This window comes from Typopeltis vanoorti, chromosome 19 (assembly GCF_054136105.1).
Source record: "Typopeltis vanoorti isolate ZY-2024b chromosome 19, IOZ_Tvanoo_1.0, whole genome shotgun sequence".
NCBI lineage: Eukaryota > Metazoa > Arthropoda > Arachnida > Uropygi > Thelyphonidae > Typopeltis > Typopeltis vanoorti.
Window position 1 is genome coordinate 97,460,387 of NC_143567.1, and position 20,435 is coordinate 97,480,821.

Here is a 20,435-nt window from a genome sequence, read left to right on the forward strand (position 1 = left end):
TTAATTATCACCCCAACAAGAGCTTCGTTGAGGACTAAAACAGTTTCGGCACTTTTATTCATCAAACTCGTTGGACCACCTTTAAGACTTTTCGATCCTTCAAAGTATGTTGATCTGTGGTTACTTAGAGGACAACATTCGGCCTTAGATATTAAGAGCAAAGAAAGGAGTCGAGACAATTTGTTCGACAAGAATTGGACAAAACTTTGTAAAACACTATGAACTTCTCTTAAATTACACAATGTTTTTACAAATTTACTTTTACTTTTATATTTGGTCTTTGGTTGTATATTTTAATTTGTTTGTTTAATTTTACATTTGATCATGTCTAAAATAAAAAATACTGAAGATAAATTATATTTAATCAATTTATGCGACTCCGTGACAGCAACAGCTGCTTTATATTTCATTTAAATTAAGATTTGAATATCATTTTCTTTAATAAAAAGCTTAACAAGATGCGAGTTCTGGCACCTTTTTTTCTAGAAAAAAAGCACTGTGAATAGGTACTGCATGTGTTTTAGTATATTTATAGGCAAGTGATGGCATTACCAGTGATAATTCTGACTGAACAGTAATCATGGAAATATTTGTAGAAAATGTAAATAGTAGACACTAAACATCTATTTGAAAGTTAGTACACTGAATTGGTTAGTGAACATATTTTAGGGAGCTCTTAGTGGCATTACCACAAATATGAGAATGGTATTCAATGGTTGGATGAATTTGTAACTTGTATAGCATTAACAGCTGTTCAAAAGTAAAGTAGCACCTTGAGCAAAAGAGAAGACCAAATTTCTTGGATATTTAGATGATAATTGTAACATGCTTATGTTAAAAAAAAGATCAGAGGTTCAAGTTATCCAAAGAATATATTTTTCTTCCTCTTCTTCTTCCTGTTTCCCTCTTTTACCTTGTGGTGTTGAGGGTTTTCTATTCATTTAACTGCAACCATACAAGGATAAGGTGGTTAGCCATATGCCTCCTGGTGTATCCTATGTCTGTAGAAGCACTGAGTTCTCAAGGTCTGTTTGCCTGCTTGCAAGATGAAAAACCCCACATAAACTGGGGAGAAAAACCCTGCAGTCCATGCCCAAGACCAACTAACTTGGCTATGTCTGAGAAAGATCCTAAGCTCCTCACGTCAGTGATGGGAATTGAACCAGGACGCTCCTTTCCCAGGCATATGGTTGCAAGGCACATAGCCACTTGGTTAACTGCATGAAGATATTATTCTTCTTGGGTGTTAAATGAAAAATTTTGTTTGTGTGTGTGAGAAAGATAAATTATTATTATTACATGATGCCTCCAGGGAGTCCAAAGACTCATCGAGGAAGGGCATCTACTCTACACCTCTCTGTCTCCACCACTCAATCTACCAACTACAACAAACTGTAACTATACCAACATTATCTACCACCCACCACCACCACCACCACTACTATTTCCACAGACAATCATAAACATCCATGGCGGGATTCGAACCCACAGCCTTTTGGCTGGAGAGCAGATACGATAACCGCTCGGCCAACCAGGCTGGCGAATAAGACAAGACTTAGTTGTGCTAACATTTGAAATGGAGAAGGTTATCCAAAACCCCAATGAAAAAATGGCCTAGATATCAGAATTATGGGTTGTAGAAGCTGCTATTCTGGAATTCTGTAGTGCAAGATTTTCAAAGGAGAAAAAGGAGTGAAGTACACGTCATCAGTTAAACTGAGGATAGGATTTGTAGTCAATGGGAGAAGTCACTGAAATATAGGAGGAATTGTATATGAAAAATCAGAGCCTTTTAGAACTCTAGCATTATTTTGAAAATGAAGATCCATCTACCTTCATATCTGTAACCAGAGTGAAAACTGACAATCCAGTTGCAGAAGTTAGATGCTATGATGGGAGCTTAATAAATAAAAAAGTTCAGCAGCAAAATGGAAAACAAAGCATAGAATCAGATAAATTGATTATATAGAATCAAGTAAAGTTGATTATAAAAAGAAGGATGTTATTTGGTATATGGTGACTGTCATAAAACATGCCATTGATGACTGGGTTATAATGTCAAGTTTTTCGGAAGCAAAAATTAAAAAATAATGCAAGCTATTTAAACACAGAAATGAAAAGTAAACAAGATCGTAATTGTAGTAGATACTATGAGAGAGAACATGAAATGGTTATTGGAAGAGTAAGTGAAGAGTAAGAAAATGAAAATAGTAAGTATATTATCTCGATATGAAAAAATGAATCAAAAGAAGAGCTGTGATGGCAAATGATTCAATGCATAGGCTGTGTAGGAAGAATGGATGCTAGTTTTTGGATGTGCGGAATTCATTTGAGGGAAGATTGGATTTGTATAAGAGAGAAGGCCTACACTTGAATGCATTTGGCATCAGGAACCTTGAAAAATTATTAATTGATATAAGACCTAACACATAGAGGGAAATTGAATTCTGATAGGAGGAATTGTGAGAATCTATGTATAAGAGCGACAATCTTAGATAACTGTGTTAATGATGGGAATGGTTATTATTATAGAAATGATTATGAAAAGAGAATCATTCTGTGTTCATCCAGTTTGGACCTATCAAGCATGTGTGACGATTTCTGCACTAGTTCATCAGCTGATGAACAGTGACAGAATTATGCTGACTGTCAATTATTAGTTGAGAAGTTATGAGGTAACATGGGAGTGTTTACAGTTGGTTTTTCTCTAATATTTTAGGACAAATCGAAGCAAGAGAAATTGGATGTCAATTTGATGGTAAAGATTTGTCACCCTTCTTTGTAGTGGATTGAATATGAGCAAATTTCCAAGCTGCAGAATAGATTCCAAGATGAGACTAGGAGAGAGTAAAAAGGCAACATGGAAAAGTCAATTCTGAAGCAAAAAAATAATCTGAGAAATGCCATCACAAGCAGGAGCAGTTTTGGTTCCAGTTTGAACAAGAGCCTTTTGATCAAAAAAAAAAAATGAAAGGGAGTATTCAGTTTTGGAATGGTATATATGGCATTTACCAATTATCAGTAGAAGAATTTAAAGAAAAATAAGAAGCCAAGAAGATTTTTTTTTTTTTTGTGAGTGGTGATGCAAAGAACCATTTGAAATGCAGAGATGGAAGCAGAATGTCTTCTGGATTAACTTGTAATAGTTGTTACAATTGTAACAACTATAACAAGCCAGCACAGCCTTTTGCAAAATTCTACATTATTATTTTTTCCCATATCAGTGAACAGTTTGGTTAAATTTGATATTTTGGCAGGATGTATCAAAATGATGCTATTTTACACCTATAAGTCATAATCTTTTTTAGCCATAATAAAGAAATATGACTTAAGAGGCTGTAATTTAGCACTGGTTACATAAAGATATGATTAATATGAACTGTATTAAATATTCCCTCCTTTCTGTTTGACTGGCCACTTTACTGGCCTCCCAAGTAATGCTGCTAGTAGTCAGAGCAAAAAACCCTTTTGGATGTAACCTTTCAATTAGATTGGCTTTCTGGCCTGTAAGGTTCAAAGGATTAATAGAAGTTATTAAAAGCATTAATAAGTGGATAAAATAATAAAGTAAACATCTATATTTACTTATTTATTATTTATTATTATTATTATTATTATTATTCAGGCCTCCATGGAGTCAAAAGACTCATCATCCAAATAAATAACTCATCGTTATTTATTTGGAAAGCTTTAATTAGATCACTAAACATCAAAGAAATGAACTTTCACGCCAATTACATTACGTCTCGTAACAAATAAATTATGTTCCTGAGACATGCATTGTCTCGCACAATACTAATTTTGTATGAATTAGAACTGTCAGTTAAAACCTACTCTGTTACCTTCATATAGCTTATCAATTGTATTTCCTGAAATGCTGATAGCAAAAATCAGTGAAACATGTAGAAAGATAAATTAAAACTCACTTGACTAACATTCAAAAAAAGTGTTATAGTTATTATAGAAGTAGTCAAGAAAGAAAATCACACTATAAAGTAAACATCTTTTCATAATGATATCTAAAGCTTACCATTAAAACGAAGAAGACAAAGAAAACATAACTGAGAAAGTAAATAGGTCCCAGAATACGATTTGCCTCTTCCAGTTCTTCAAAGTCAAAATCTCCCAAGATGAGGCGTAGCAATGTAAATCTGTAAAGAAGAAATTTAATTTAAAGAACAGGCAATTTTTATCATGCAAAATAAAACTATATTAGGCACCAAAAAATCAGTCACAAATTTCCATTTAGTTACATCAGGATTCTGCCAAGAATTTTCACTATGTGCCACTCATGAGGTCCCATGCTGTGTTATCTGTAACCCATAAGAAGACAGCTTGCAGAATGGAAATACAAGTTGAGTACTGAATAATCTTTTTTTTTTCTGAAGGTTTAAGTGGTGAATGTTCAATGTTTATAGACACATTTACAGATGAATTACATACGTTTTAGGAATATCAATCTACTATGAACATTATTAAGGATAAATTTATACAAATATAATGAGAACACACACTATATGCTATGATGAACTCAATAGACAAAACTATACTTTCTGTTTCAGCATGTAATGCTTCAGCTATTACATATTTGGGGTTACCTTTGCCTCCCTTCCCCAAACATTATATGATAATGGTTTTAACTGGTTCTTTAAAATATATTTTACATTTATAGTTAGACCTAGGTGGGACTATACTTTACTATCATGTTGATGGACGAATGATCATCATCAATAGCATGGTCAGTATCTACATATATGTATAGCTTGTAAAAACATTCTTCAATTAAAGCACTTTGTTCTTTAAAGTTTCTTTATCTTGGAAAGACTTGAAAGTTGTTTGGAGATTGTATTTCAGGATTTTTTTTTCCTTTTAAACTAGTTTTTTGTTGACTATCTTCAGCAGAAATATCGCTCATTTTCACTACCACACACACAAAACTCATCCAACTGTGAATTAAACTGATTCAATGTATCTACATTAACGCACACGCACACACACACACACACACACACACACACACACACACACACACACACACACACACACACACACACACACACACACACAGAGGCAATGCATTCGACTCACCAACTGCTCTCCATTTAAAGAAGGACCTTCTCCTCACTCCTCTGATCACATGCTCCTTTATACAGTTTTCAGGTATGGTTTCTTGTTACCCCCCCCCCCACACACACTCTCCAATTCTGTGAAAAATCTCTTATATGTCAACCTGATAACAACCCCTGAAAAGGTTGTTATAATGACATTGTATAAGGCCTTGATCAGGCCTCATATGGATTACTGTGCACAGATTTGGTCTCTGAGTTTCATGGTGACAAGGATATGTTAGAAAGACTCCATAGAAGATTCATAAAGGAGGTCAGAGGTCTTTGGAATGTGGAGTACAAGGACAGATTGTAAGTTGCAGAGCCTTGTGAATAGGAGGAAGAGGGAGGATGAGAGGATGCATGAAGAATATAAGACACAGGCCAGAAGAGTGACTAGTTCGGTACGGAGAGCGAAACCGGAATATGAGAGGAGATTGGCCCTAAGGTCCAAAGAAAATCCTAGAGAATTTTTTAGCTATGTGGCCAGTAGGAGGAGAAATGACTGTGGAAGAATGATATTCTGGGATAAAAATGGGAATAGAGTGACTGATGCAGAGGACATAGTGGAATTGTTCAATGAACAATTTATTGGAGTATTTCATCCTAGAGGAGTCAGTTTTAATGCTAGAGGGATAGGGTTGGTTCGAGGTTTAGAGGTACAGGAGGAGAGTGTGTTTCAGATACTGAGTACTCTGGATGTCAGTAAAGCTTTGAGACTGGATGGTATTTCACCACAAGTTTTGAGAGAATGTGCCAGGGAACTGACAGTGCCTTTAACCTGGCATTTCAATGAAAGTCTGGCTTCGGCAAAGGTGCCCAGGGAATGGAAGGAAGGTAAGATAGTACCATTGCATAAGGGTGGTAACAGACTGGAAGTGTCTAATTATAGGCCAGTCTGTGTCATCAGTAGTTGTTAAGATCTTGGAGAAAGTAGTGAGGGACTGTATACAACATTGGGCAGATGAGGGTAATGTTATCTATGAGAGTCAACATGGATTTGTGAAAGGACGCTCTTGTTTTAGCAATATACTAGCTTTTTATAATAAAGTTACAAAAACATTAGATGAGGGAAAGGCATATACTGCAATTTTCTTAGACTTAGCAAAGGCATTTGACAGGGTGCCACATGATAAGCTGATATTTAAGTTGCAGCACATGGGTCTGGATGTCAGATTGGTCAACTGGATTCAGGATTGGCTGTCTGATAAGTATCAGAGAGTTGTGTATGGTCGAGCAGTTTCAAGGAGGCAGAGGGTTACAAGTGGGGTCCCACAGGGCTCAGTACTAGGACCTATATTGTTTAACCTTTATATCCATGACATTGCCAGTGGACTGCAAGGGGATATTCAGTTGTTTGCGGTTGATGCGAAGCTGGGAGGTATTATTAGTAATAGTGTAGATGTGGTAGCCCTGAAAGAGGATTTGAATAAGCTAGATAGATGGGGGTTTCATTTTAATGCAGCAAAACGTAAGGTCTTGAGGTTTGGGAAACATTGATGGGATGCGGCATACTCTATGGGAGGAGTTATGCTGGAGGAAGTAGGGGAGACAAGAGATCTGGGGTTGATGGTTGATAGAAACCTGAAGTTTAGGGGACATATTGCAAAGGTGGTGAAGGTAACACAGAGGATTGCTGCAATTATGAGAAGGACACTGACCTGCAGAGATAAGAGGTTTATCATTCCGTTGTATAAGTCTCTGATCAGACCACACTTGGATTATTGTTCTCAGATTTGGTCCCCAGGATTTGAAGGGGGATAAATTAACTGTGGAAAGGATACAAAGACGGATGACAAAGATGGTTTCAGGACTGTACAAGGATGGTTACGAGGATCGGCTGAGGGAATGTGGACTGCAAAGTTTGGTGGATAGAAGAAGGAGAGGTGATATGATTGAGACTTTTAAACTGCTGAGAGGTGGTTACAGGGTTGACACTCAGGAGTTCTTTTGCTTGGTTGAACAGCGGGAAGGAGTGATGACAAGAGGCCATCCCTGGAAGTTACGAAAGGAAACTGTGAGCAAGAGGGTGGGGAGTGGTTTCTTTGCGTGGAGGGTGGTTGAACCGTGGAATGCATTGCCTGATGGAGTGGTGAGAGTGAGAACGGTCAATGGGTTTAAGGAGTGGTATGATAGACTTTATGTTTCTTAGGGGGGGGGGACCTCCCCTCGATGAGTCTTGACAGACTTTATGTTCTTAGGAAGGACCTCCCACGATGAGTCTTTCGACTCCATGGAGGCCTGAATAATAATAATAAATGAGACATATCAGCTAGTCAGGCATTGTTATCGGATTGACATGGAAGAGATTTTTCAGGGGATAGAACAAGAGGCCATCAGTGGAAACTATATAAGGAGGGTATGAGAAGTAGGTTCTTTGATGGAGAGCAGTGGATGAGTGGAATGCATTGCCTGAGTGTTTTGTTGGTGTAGACACACTGAATCATTTTAAAGCATGGTTGGATGAGCATTATGTGCAATAGTGTGTACCTCCAATGATGAGTCTCTGACTCCATGGAGGTCAGATGTTAGTAATAATAATAACTTATATGTCTCAATCATATCTCCCCCCTCCTCCTCCTCCTATTTATGAAGCTTTGCAACACATTCTCTCAATCTGTCCTCATAGTCCATATTCCAAAGACCACTGACAACTTTGTGAATCTTCTTTGACCCTTTCCAACATATCCTTGTCTGTGTACAATAATCCATATGAGGCCTGATGAAGGCCTTATACAGTGGCATCATAACCTCTTTATTTCTGCATGTCAGGTTCCTTCACATCATTGCCATTAGCCGATGCTATGTCTTCACAACTTGTGCAGTATGACTGCTGAAGGTCCTTCCACTACCACTCCCAGATCTCTCATATCCTTTACTTCCTTTAAAGTTTTCCCACCAAGTGTATACTTTTCATCACATTGTTGCTTACCAAATTTCAAACCTTACACTTTGCAACATTGGACTGATAGTTTCACTTACCTGCCCATTCATGCAATCTATTCAAGTCCTCCTGTAAGGCCATAACATTGCTTGAATCTGCATTGCTCTCCCCCAGTTTTGCATAGTCTGTAAACAGCTGTATATCACTAGTTAAACCCATCCCAATATCATTAACAACTTTTATCCTATTGAGCACTACCATGTGACCCCTTTGCATGCGATTTGAAAATTTAAATGTGTACTCATTTTCTATTCAAAATCGTCAGTTATGACAAATTACCAGAAGCTGATTTGTCTGAATTTCTGGCTGTAATCTTTAGAAATAGTGTTTGTCCTTAGGTTTTGGACACCAGTGTGTGTGTGTATATATATATATATATATATATATATATATATGTGTGTGTGTGTGTGTGTGTGTGAGAATCCAGAGGCCAGTTATATATACCGTATTTGCCAGCATATAAGACGCAGCTGTCTATAAGACACACCCCTTTTTTGTACACATTTTTTAGGAAAAAACTTTTTTTTCCTAAACTTTTATCACTGAATATTATAATGAATTTACAGTATTTCAAATATAAAGTAATAAGTAGATCTACTTTCAACAAATACCTAATCTAACTAGGAAAGAGTATCCACCTTTTAATCTTCTTCATCAAAACCCAGAAATTCATCTCCAGAACTAAATAAGAGACGCTTGAAACCTCTTCTAAATCAGAATCTGAGTCCTCATACAGCAAACTGTCTTCTGTACCATCAGTGCATTGATAATGCCACACTTCTTAAATTATTTAACCACTGTCTTAGATTTCACAGCATCCCATGAAGCTTTGACCCACTGACAAACTTGCAAAATGCTAGGCCTCTTCTTTCTTCCTGATGGTATAACCTCAAAATCTGAATACTGCATCCAGCAGTCTTCTGGATGCAGTTCCACTTCTCCTTCATAAATCCCTTAAATGGTTTATTAATACAGACATCTAAAGGTTGAAGCTGACTAGTTAGACCTCCTGGAATTACAGCTAACTGAGTTTTCAATTCCTTGAGTTTATTTTTAACATCTGTTCTGTGAGAATGAAACTGATCCCATACTAGCAGGGTAGGCTTCTTCAACAGTCCACCAGAGCACCTAGGGCAAATGTTATCTATCCATAACTGGAATACTAGAATGTATTCCAGTAACTGATATACATAGCTAGCGTAATTGGAATGCTCTAACACACTGCCAAGAAGCAAGAAAGAAATCACGTAACTCAAAACAGAGAAAATTTCCAGAAATGAAAGTAATAAAAAACTGAGTATCGATGTATAAGACGCACCTTGTTTTTCAGACCTATTTTCAAAAAAAAAAAAGTGCATCTTATATGCCACTGTTATGTTCACATAACAGTTTAGTAGTTTAAATTAATGATCCATTAGCTATTTCTAAAAGAGATGTTTTGTTTTATTAAGTTCTTTTAACTATTCAAAATCTTTTATAAAATTGTTTTGATGTTTTAATTTTTAATTTGTAGCTTGCTCAATTAGCAAAATCCACACAACAACCTTACATGCAAACAGTCTCACAGTAATTTCAGGAACTCTGCACAGGGTGAGTACTTATGTCCTTTCTCTGTAGCATTGGATGCTTGCAAAAATCTTTAGTTGGTAAATGACCTCTGCCATTTAGTGTAGTGTTCCTCCTGAGTTATTTCATATTTCATGCCATCCATGGTACTGAAATATAATAGGTTTACAACCTTTCATGAGCAGGATTCACATTAAAGAAAAGTAGTAAGATCTGGTTGAAAATAAACTTCTAATGATCAAACAATACTATTGTGCAGTTATCCTCATTCCTGTCATCTTACATCAATCTGTCACTGTTAAGTGTCATAACTGCAATTTGTCCTCCCTGTAACAAACTTTAAAGTTCCTCTCCACCTCCTCCATTGAGATTTAGGTAATCTTTAAGTTTTAATTGGAACTGAAAAAATTATCTTCCTTCACCCTGAAATGGATTTTGTAATATAATAAGTCATTTGTTATACAAGTTTAAAACTATATTTCTCATTCTAATTTTTGGATCATCTCTGCACTTCTAGCTCATACCTTAGGGTTAAAGCTGCATAAAAACTGATATTGTGTGCATTCTCTTTAGAACTATTAGAGTAGAAATGAATAAAGAGAAAAATTCCATCTATTTTTCTTATTATGCTAGTCCCTTTAGTACAAAGCATGCTAGTAGTTGAACCCATTTGAGAGTTTATTCTAATAATATAATATAATATGAAACTTTGTTCGCTTGGCGATCCAAGTGGATAGGATACCTGCTCTTCAACCAGCAAGATATAAGTTCAAATCCCATTATGGGTATCGATGTTTGTGGCTTGTAAAAAGTTGTTCCATGTTAGGTTTCTAAAGCAGTGTTTCCAGGTTATCATTATTATACACCTCTATAGAGTCCATGGACTCAGTGCAGGAAACTACACTACACAATTCACCATCTACTATACAATCTACAGTTCAACACTACACAATCCACAGTTTCCATCTACCATCCATCATAGTATTTTTTTTTGCATTACTATTATTATTATTATCATCCAGGCCTCCATGGAGTCAAAAGACTCATCATGGGGGGGTTGTTTTTAGGAAATCCAAAGTTTATCATGCCACTCCTTGAACCCATTGACCGTTCCCACTCCAACCACTCTCTCAGGCAATGCATTCCAAGGTTAAACCACTCTCCATGCCAAGAAACCACTCCTCACTCTCTTGCGCACAGCTTCCTTTCGTAACTTCCAGGGATGGCCCCTTGTCGTAGCTCCTTCCCACCGTTCCATCAAGTGAAGGAACTCTTCAATGTCTACCCTGTAACTGCCTCTCAACAGTTTAAAAGTCTCAATCATATCACCTCTCCTTCTTCTATCCACCAAACTCTGCATATTCCCACATTCCCTCAGTTGATCCTCATAACTCATATTGTACAGTCCTGAAACCATCTTTCTTATCTGCCTCTGTACCCTTTCCACAGTCAATTTATCCTTTTCAAATCCTGGGGACCAAATCTGAGAACAATAGTCTAAGTGTGGTCTGATCAGGGCCTTATACAATGGAATGATAACTCTTTTATCTCTGCAGGTCAGCGTCCTTCTCAGTATTGCAGCAATTCTCTGAGTTACCCTCACCACCTTTGCAATATGCTTCCTGAATTTCAGTTTTCTATCAATCATCACTCCCAGATCTCTTGTCTCCCTTATCTCCTCCAGTACAGTTCCTCCAATCAAGTACACATTCTCCCATAGATGGATCCCAAACCTCAGGACTTTATATTTTACTGCATTGAACCAATATCCCCATTTATTTGCCCATCTGTCTAGTTTATTCAAATCTTCTTGCAGTGCTGCCACATCTGCATTAACTGCACATGTTCTCTGTATTTTGCAAAATTCAAGTTTCCAGGATAAAAACCTGCTACCTCATAAGATCAGATAATTTAACTTCACTTGAAAATGCTGATATAAAGATCAAAGATTTCTTGTTATGAAAAGAACTGAATTCAAGTTTTATCAAAGGGTTCCATCATTTTTCCGACTGCACTATGGAATACACGAAATCTAACCCATAGCCTATGCACAGTACTAATGTACTATAGATTTACAATCATTTATAGGTGTGATTGACATTAACAAAAAAAATAAAAAACTTAAAAGGTGTGTGTGTGTGGATGAGAGAGAGAAGTGAAACGTTTTTAAACTTTATAATTAACATGTTCATTATATCCAAATTGGATTTAAAGAAACATTTCTGTTGTTATTTTAAGCATCCTGAGTTGAATGTATAGTATTATCTAATCCATTAGTTCAAAACCATAAATATAAATTTTAAGTCAATGGAAAAATATTCAAGACAATTAAGAAGTTTTGGATATTCAAGACAAGATATTCTACTCTAACATTCAAACAGACAGCTCATACATGAAAGTTTATTTGAAATCTTATTATGTTCTACTTACACAGATGATTCTCTGTGTTTGAAATATACGATTTCCCTACTATATATCTGATAGCAATTAGAAAAACAACAACAACAAAAAAATTACTTACACTGCATCACCAAAAGAACTGAATTCTTTGACTTGACTTCCAAATAAAAGGTACCCAAGTTGAGCAAAGGCAAAGAAAACTATGAAGAACATAATAGCAAAGCCTCCTACATCCTTTGAACACTGAAATAAGTTACAATTATTATTAAGCATAACTTTTGCTATGGACATTCACAAAATGATTAAAGTGACATTTATTAACAATGTTTTAATGTTTCTTTGAAATTCAATGAATGAAAAATAAAAATATACAATAATAGAAGGATATTGAATAGCAACAGTGAAGAATAAAAAAATGTCGGATTCTAAAATAGTTCACATTGATTAAAGATTATTAGACACATATTTATGTGAATATGTGTGTGTGTGTCTTAATCTTTGATGTCAGAAATGGCATTACAAACTCATTTAAAGAGTATATATATTTACATATATTCTTTATACTAATGCCAGGAGCATCTAGAATAAAGTAAATGAATTGGTGGCACTGATAACATCAGCCTGTCCAAAGATTATTGGGATCTCTGAGACGTGGTTGAAGGAAGATGACATACTAACAGGAATAAAAGTAGCAGGGTTTTTAGACCAGACAGGAAGGGAAAACATGGTGATGGAGTACTACTTATGATAAGTAATTTTGTTAGAGTGGAGGATTTAGAGGGCAATGACACTTATAGTTTTGAAAGCATATGGTGTGAGGTGGAGGTGGGCAAGACAGGATATTTACTGGGGTGTACCATAAGCCAGGGAGCATAGAGGGTGAGGAGCAGGAGATGTTTAGGCAGTTGAGCTTGGCAAGTGCAAGAAGAATGATTGTTATGGGAGATTTTAACTACAGCAGTATAATTTGGAAAGAGGAAACTGCATGTAGTAATAAGGGAATGGAATTTCTAGAATTCTTGAGGGAAAAAGTCTTAAGGTAACATGTAGTAGAAGTAACAACCCATCACCAACTTTTAAGTCTCAATCATATCTCTTCTTCTTCTCTTATTAACAAGCTTCTGTAAGTTGCATTCCCTCAATCTCTCCTCATATCTGAAATGGAGGCTATTGAAGAAGCTTTAAAATGTAGGCAAAAAGTACTGTGAGAGGAATCAGAGATGATAAAAAAATAAAAATATAAGATAAAAACTGAAGATATAGATATTCTGAACATGCAGAATAATCACTTTAAAAGACTGCTAAATGGAACAAGTGAAACAAGTGACAGAAGAGGTGTAGAAAACATTCAAGTGGAATGTAGTCAGGAGTACATATTTGAGCACATGAAGTAGAAAAGCCATCAGAAACCCAAAATGTAGAAAGGTTGCTGAAATAGATGATATTCAATCAGAAATCTTTAAATATCGCTAGTGTCCTTGGTGAATGTGGCGGTTGTGTTTAATTAGGCTAGAAAACGTGTTTTTAAATTTAAATATAGTGTGGCTTTTTGTCTCAAATTGTGCTGCAGTTGTGCAACGGTTAGATACAAGTGTCCTTCAGTGGTGTTACTGTTTGGAACTGTGTTGTATATATTGTGTTTTCGCTGCCGTTTGTTTCACAACTTCAATGTGTAAAAATGGCATCCAACAAGAAACGTACGCCAGCGGCGCGCAGGACTTCTACACGAAAGGCTGGCTCAGGGTTAGATTTTTAGCAATGGATGCGTTGCGGAAACTGCTACATGCATGCATGCGCTGAAAAATGTGAAGGGCTAATATCTTTAGCTTTAAAGATCTTGCTTAAATTTGTCATTGCTTTCTTTCCGAGTAATTGTACTGTATTAAACAAAATTAAATATTGTACAGAAGAATGGGTATTCTTCAGTACAATACCCATCTTTATCAATTCAAGATCCTAGGAGCACAAAATTGTTAACTGCTTCCATTTTTTCCCCATCAACTCCAAAATCATTAAGTTCACATTTTGCCATAACTTTTGTCTTTTTGAGGTTAAGTTTAAGGCCATATTCAGTATTTTCTTCTTAAACTTTCATAATTAGTTCCTCCAAATCTTCTTTGCATTCTGCTAGCAAGGTGGTATACCTCATCTGCCTACCTCAAATTATTAATATTTCTTTTGCCAATTTTAATTCCAACTGGAGACTCCTCTAACCTTGCCATTCTTAAAATGTATTCGCTGTACAAGTTAAACAGGTACAGAGTTAAAATATATCTTTGTTGCACCCCTTTATAATACATATTGGGGGAAAAATCAAGGCAAAGCAGATGACCAATAGTGTGTCAGAGGACTTTATACTTGGAATGCTGTTTAATTTGTTCATAAACGATAATGGGGATGATTTTAGGGGACAGTCTCCAATTGTTTGCTAATGATGCTAATCTAGTGGACAATAGTCAGTAAAAGTGATAAGATATATTGCAAGATGATTTAAATAGAGTAACAGTATAAGCAAAAGATAATGACTGTTAATTCAATGTGGCAAAATGTAAGGTTATGTGCTTCATAATGAAAAGATTAAAAGCTGTGTGCCAGCCTGGCTGGCTGAGTGGTTAGTGTATCTGCTCTCCAGCCAAAAAGCTGCGGTTTCGAATCCCGGCATGGGCATGGATGTTTGTGATGGTCTGTAGAAAAACATGGTGGTGGTCGGTGGTAGATGGCGTTGGTGTGGTTGCAGTCATTTGGTGGAGACAGAGTTATAGAGCAGGTGCCCTCCCGCGATGAGTCCTTGGACTCCCTGGAGGTGTCAAATAATAATAATAATATTAATGGCACAAAGGATTAAATGGATTTTGAAAAACACAAATGACAAGTGGGAATTATAATTTCTCTTTAAAACCTAAGATTTTGACACAGCCACATCTGGACAACTGTGCACAAAGTCACCTATGGTCAGAAATGACTGAAAAGGAAAAATCAGTCAGTCAGGCTTTAAAACCTAAAATTTTGATACAGCCAGATCTGACAACTGTGCACATTCTTGTCTGAGTTTCTTGGAGATGAGGAAGTGCTAGAGAGGATATAGAGACAGGTAATCAAGATGGTGACAGGTGTTTGGAATGCTATTTATAAGGATGGATTTAAGATTTGTGTGTGTGCTACAAATTTTTTCTTGATAGATGGAAAAAGGAGACATTGCAAAAATATAACTTGCTAGATGGTGAAGAATTGAAAAATTCAAACGGACAGATAAAATAACTAATGAAGAGGTCTTAAAAAGAGTAGAAAAAGAAAGAGGTCTGTTAAGGAGGATAAAAAGAAGAAAGGGAAACTGGGTCGGACATATTCTGAGAGGGAATGGAATCATCAGAGATGCCATCAAAGGAAAAATAGATGGAAAAAGACCCAGAGGAAGAGTAAGGAAAACAATGCTAGATGTCATGCTGAATGGAAACAGGTACGCAACCTTGAAAGAGAAGGCCCAGAGCAGAAGAGAGTGGAAGAAAAGTTTTGACTACTAAAAGAAGAACCTGCTCAATTGCAGAATACTCAGGAAGAAGAAGTTGCTAGAGAATTTTATATGATAGATGCAGAAGAAATTTTTAGCTACATGTCAAAAGGGGAGACAGAGAGAGAGAGAGAGAGGAAGGATGTGAGGATTCTAGATTTTTTTGTTTGGAGAATGTGAATCAGTGAACGGTATTATTGTAATTGTTTGTAAGTGTGCTTTGTCAGTGAATGAATTTCAGGAAAGGAATGACAGGCGTTTGTGATTAATAGTATGGGTGTCTTCCCCATAATGAGTTTTGGGGTCTTGGAGATGCCCATATACCATATTTTTCACCTTATAAAACACACTGTTGTATTGGACGCATCACGTTTCATGCTAAATTTTTGGGGAAAAAAATTCTTCACAGTATAAGACACATGAATTATGCATTAAATTTTTCATGTCTATATTAATTTTTTTCTTTTAAATTTTAATACATGTATTATCTGTTTATTAGATAAAAAAGCAATTATTCTTAAAAAATCATCAAATCATTAAAAAATCTAACATGTAATAATATGTATATATATATAACATAAACAAAATAATTTTTATAAATGTCATTAATTTTCTTTTCAAATTTTAATTCATCTTACTCTTCACTCTCAAAATTTTCCAAACTTCATTCTTCATCAGAAACCAAGTCATCACATCGCTGTCTTGAAATAATAAGTCATCCTCCATACCATCAAGAGAATTACTAATGGCACACTTTTGAAATTATTATTATTATTATTATTATCCAGGCCTACATGGAGTCAAAAGATTCATCGTGGGAGGTCGTTTTTAGGAAACACAAAGTTTATCATACCACTCCTTGAACCCATTGACCATTCCCACTCCAATCACTCTCTCAGGCAATGCATTCCAAGGGTCAACCACCCTCCACACAAAGAAACTACTCCTCACCCTCTTGCACACATCCTCCTTTCGTAACTTCCAGAGATGGCCCCTTGTCATCGCTGCTTCCCGCCGTTCCCAAGTGAAAGAACTCTCTAGTGTCTACCCTGTAACTGCCTGTCAACAGTTTAAGTCTCGATCATATCACCTCTCCTCCTTCTATCCACCAAACTTTGCAGTCCACATTCCCTCCGCCGATCCTCATAACTCATATTGTACAGTCCTGAAGCCATCTTTGTTATCCGCCTCTGTACCTTTTCCACAGTCAGTTTATCCCCTTCAAATCCTGGGGACCAAATCTGAGAACAACAGTCTAAGTGTGGTCTGATCAGAGTCTTATACAACAGAATGATAACTCTTTTATCTCTGCAGGTCAGCATCCTTCTCAGTATTGCAGCAAACCCCTGAGTTACCCTCACCACCTTTGCAATATGCTCCCTGAATTTCAGTTTTCTATCAATCATCACCCCCAGATCTCTTGTCTCCCCTACCTCCTCCAGTACAGCTCGAGTATGCATCCTCCCATCAATGGATCCCAAGCCTCAAGACTTTACATTTTGCTGCATTGAACCGACATCCCCATTCATTTTCCCATCCGTCTAGTTTATTCAAATCCTCTTGCAGGGCTGCCACATCTGCACTATTACTGATAACCCTTCCCAGCTTCACATCATACGCAAACAACTGAATGTCCCCTTGCATTTCCATTGACAATAACATTTTCAATGGATTGCAAGGATTAAAGGTTGAACAATACAGGTCCCAGTACTGAGCCCTGTGGAACCCCACTTGTAACCTTCTGCTTCCTTGATATTGCGCCACCATATACAACTGTCTGATACCTATCAGTCAGCCAATTCTGAATCCATTTGACTAACCTAACATTTAAACCCATGTGCTGCAACTTAAATATCAGCTTATCATGTGGCACCCTGTCACATGCCTTTACAAAATCCAAAAAAATGGCAGTATATGCTTTTCTCTCATCAACTGCTCTTGTCACATTATTATAAAAGGCAATCATATTACTAAAGCAAGAGCGCCCCTTAACAAATCCATGCTGATTCTCACAGATGACATTACCCTCATCTGCCCAACGCTGTATATAGTCCCTCACTAATTTCTCCAAGACCTTAATAACTACTGATGACACACAAACAGGCCTATATTTAGACACTTCCAGTCTGCTACCACCCTTATGCAGCAGTACAATCTCAATTTCCTTCCATTCCCTGGGAACCTTTCCTGCAGCCAGACTTTTATTGAAAAGCCTTTAGCACACTCTCTTGAAACCCATGGTGAAATACCGTTCAGTCCAACAGCTTTACTGGTATCCAGAGTACTCAGTATTTGGAATACACTCTCCTCTTGCACCTCTAAACTCTGAACCTGCCCTATCCCTCTAGTATTAAAACCTCCTCCAGGATGAAATACTCCAATAAAGTTCTCATTGAACAACTCCACTATGTCCTTTGCATCAGTCACTCTATTCCCATTTTTATCCCCCAATGTCATTCTTCCACAATCATTTCTCTGCCTACTGGCCACATAGCTAAAAAATTCCCTAGAATTTTCTTTGGATCTTAGTGCCAATCTCTTCTCATATTTCAGTCTAAATGATTTGAGTCCAATTCATATCCAAATGATTTTATAATAATTTCAGGTTTCACTTCATTCAATGAACTCTTTACCCATTCTCACACCTGTGAAATTGTGTTCATTTTGCGAAGTCCATTCTTAATAGCTTCAGTTTTATGGCATCTAAACTGTTCCCATACTAACAAAGCAGGTTTCTGACGTAAACTGCCAGAATGTCTGGACCACACCTTCTTTATCAGTAACTTCATCCCTTCCTCATCCATCCTTTTGGATAAATATGAATGCAAACTCCTTTGGGAAGTTTTTCTTTAGGCATTGTTTTTCTTTTAAAAATTTCAAATTTGTTCCATCTGTACAGCACAATAAAGCTACAGTATAGTAGTTTTTTCGTGACCATAAGTTTTAACAATAATGTATTTTTTTACCTTTGGAGTCAACAGTCTTGTTCGAGGGCACATCAAAAGTCAGAGGCACTTCATCCATATTAGCTATCTGTGAAAGTTCAAAATTGTCATGTTTTCTAGTATTTATGATGAATCTGTGAAACTCGATAATTTTATTTTCAAATTCATTTGGCATTTTTTGTGATATTTTCGTTTTTGCATGCATGCATAAATCATTTCTCCTCATAAATCTAAAGCACCATGATGGTGACCCTGTAACATCAATAATCGTTCTTTCTACTGTCAATAATTTTGATCATTGAATAATCATTTTTGTAGATATGAAGCAAACTATATTCTTTGATCCATTATCCAAGTTTTTAATTCATCTTTAATTTCCATTTTGCCAGTTTTCTGCAGAGATTATGTTTTTTAGAATTTGCTTCTATTAATTGCTGCTCTTGTTTTCTCCAAGTGCGTACCTTTTTCTGTAGGTGGAGGCCCAAAGTGCTGCTCTACTGCCCTACTGCCATTCTTTGATGGCAGTAGGGCACCCCGCGCTGAGTCTTTTGACTCCATGGAGGCCTGAATAATAATGATTTTTTTGCGTAGTCAATTACACTAAGCTTAAACACAGTCATATAGATATGTCTGTGCTTTGTAGAATCCATGGGTTATAAAAAAAAATAAATATAATAATGTATTGACTACTAGTTTAAATGTGTGACCATTAACAACATGCAACTATTGAAAGTGATCACATACTACCAACAAATGATGATGCACTATAACTGTGCATACATAAAAAACATATTGGTGCATAAGATGCACCAGTTTATAAAACTCATTCGGCTTATACGACAAATCCTAATTTTCAGATAAATTTTAGGTATAAAAAAGTATGTCTTATAAGGCAAAAAATACGGTAATTATAAAAATGATTCTAGTCCTTGAATTCAGCAACATCTTCCTAAACAGTTATCTATTAATTCTAGAATAAATAACATGAAAGTCTTTTGTACTCACAAGAAACAGTTATCACTGCAGAATCATAAAAATCAAAGCTGTTCAAGAAGAGTAAATTCACATAATATAAGAACTGATTGCAATGGCTGCATCTATTTTATATTAAAAGTTATTTAATATTTACTTAGATGTGGAGGGGGACTAGTTTAGCTGCCTGTAATCAATTCTATTTGTTTCACTTAAAAAAGTACTATTAATAGCTCTTCTTAGAATTTATAGAAATATCTTTATCTTACTCTGGAAAGTGTAGATGACAGCTGAGTCATAGTCTTGTTAAAACTTATATATTTAAACACTTTAATCCATGCAAAAAAGACATCTAGGGCTACTGCACTGTTGAACTGATTTTGCCAGAAACCCAAAAATTCAAAATCTGGAAACTGGTCTGGTTTACTGAGTAATCCTTCTAAAAGATTATTAACCATGATTGTCCTGAATATACTGAAGGCTATACAAACGACTGAAATCTGAAAAAAAAATAGCAAAAAATAAGTACAATGCCAATATTATATTATACCTAGAAGAAAATTATATTTTCTCTTGAGCATGTCATCAAGTTATTTTTGTTTATTTTCCTAAAAATTTGGTAATGCTCTTGAAGTTTCAACTAATATTCACACACAATATATTTTCTCAAAAGTATGTGGACACACCTCCAAAAATTATCAATAATGAAAGCAGACATAAGCATGTAAAATACTAAATATAGAAGCCATAAATTTGTTCATGATATACCAGAAGGAGGAAGACACATACCTGTCAACTCACTAAATGTGGCCAGATATATGTATATGAATAACCATAACAGAATAATTTAGACACAATCATTGTGTGTGTGTGTGTGTGTGTGTGTGTGAGAGAGAGAGAGAGAGAGAGAGAAAATAAATAAATATGGCAGCTTAATTGCTATGGTTCAGTTTCAATACTCACAAGTTTACCATTCAACTTAATCATATTTGTCA

The 20,435-nt window shown here is 36.1% G+C and overlaps 1 protein-coding gene across 1 annotated transcript in view; it reads right to left on the reverse strand.

Annotated features, from left to right (window-relative positions):
• LOC150096380 (polycystin-2-like) overlaps nt 1-20,435 on the reverse strand; it is a 286,011-nt gene that overhangs the window by 57,527 nt on the left and 208,049 nt on the right. The window contains exons 8-10 of the mRNA XM_090409166.1: nt 19,710-19,940; nt 12,137-12,258; nt 4,031-4,151 (exon numbers count right to left, since the gene is read on the reverse strand). Of these exons, the coding sequence (XP_090265292.1) occupies nt 4,031-4,151; nt 12,137-12,258; nt 19,710-19,940 (474 nt within the window). The remainder of the gene's footprint in view (nt 1-4,030; nt 4,152-12,136; nt 12,259-19,709; nt 19,941-20,435) is intronic.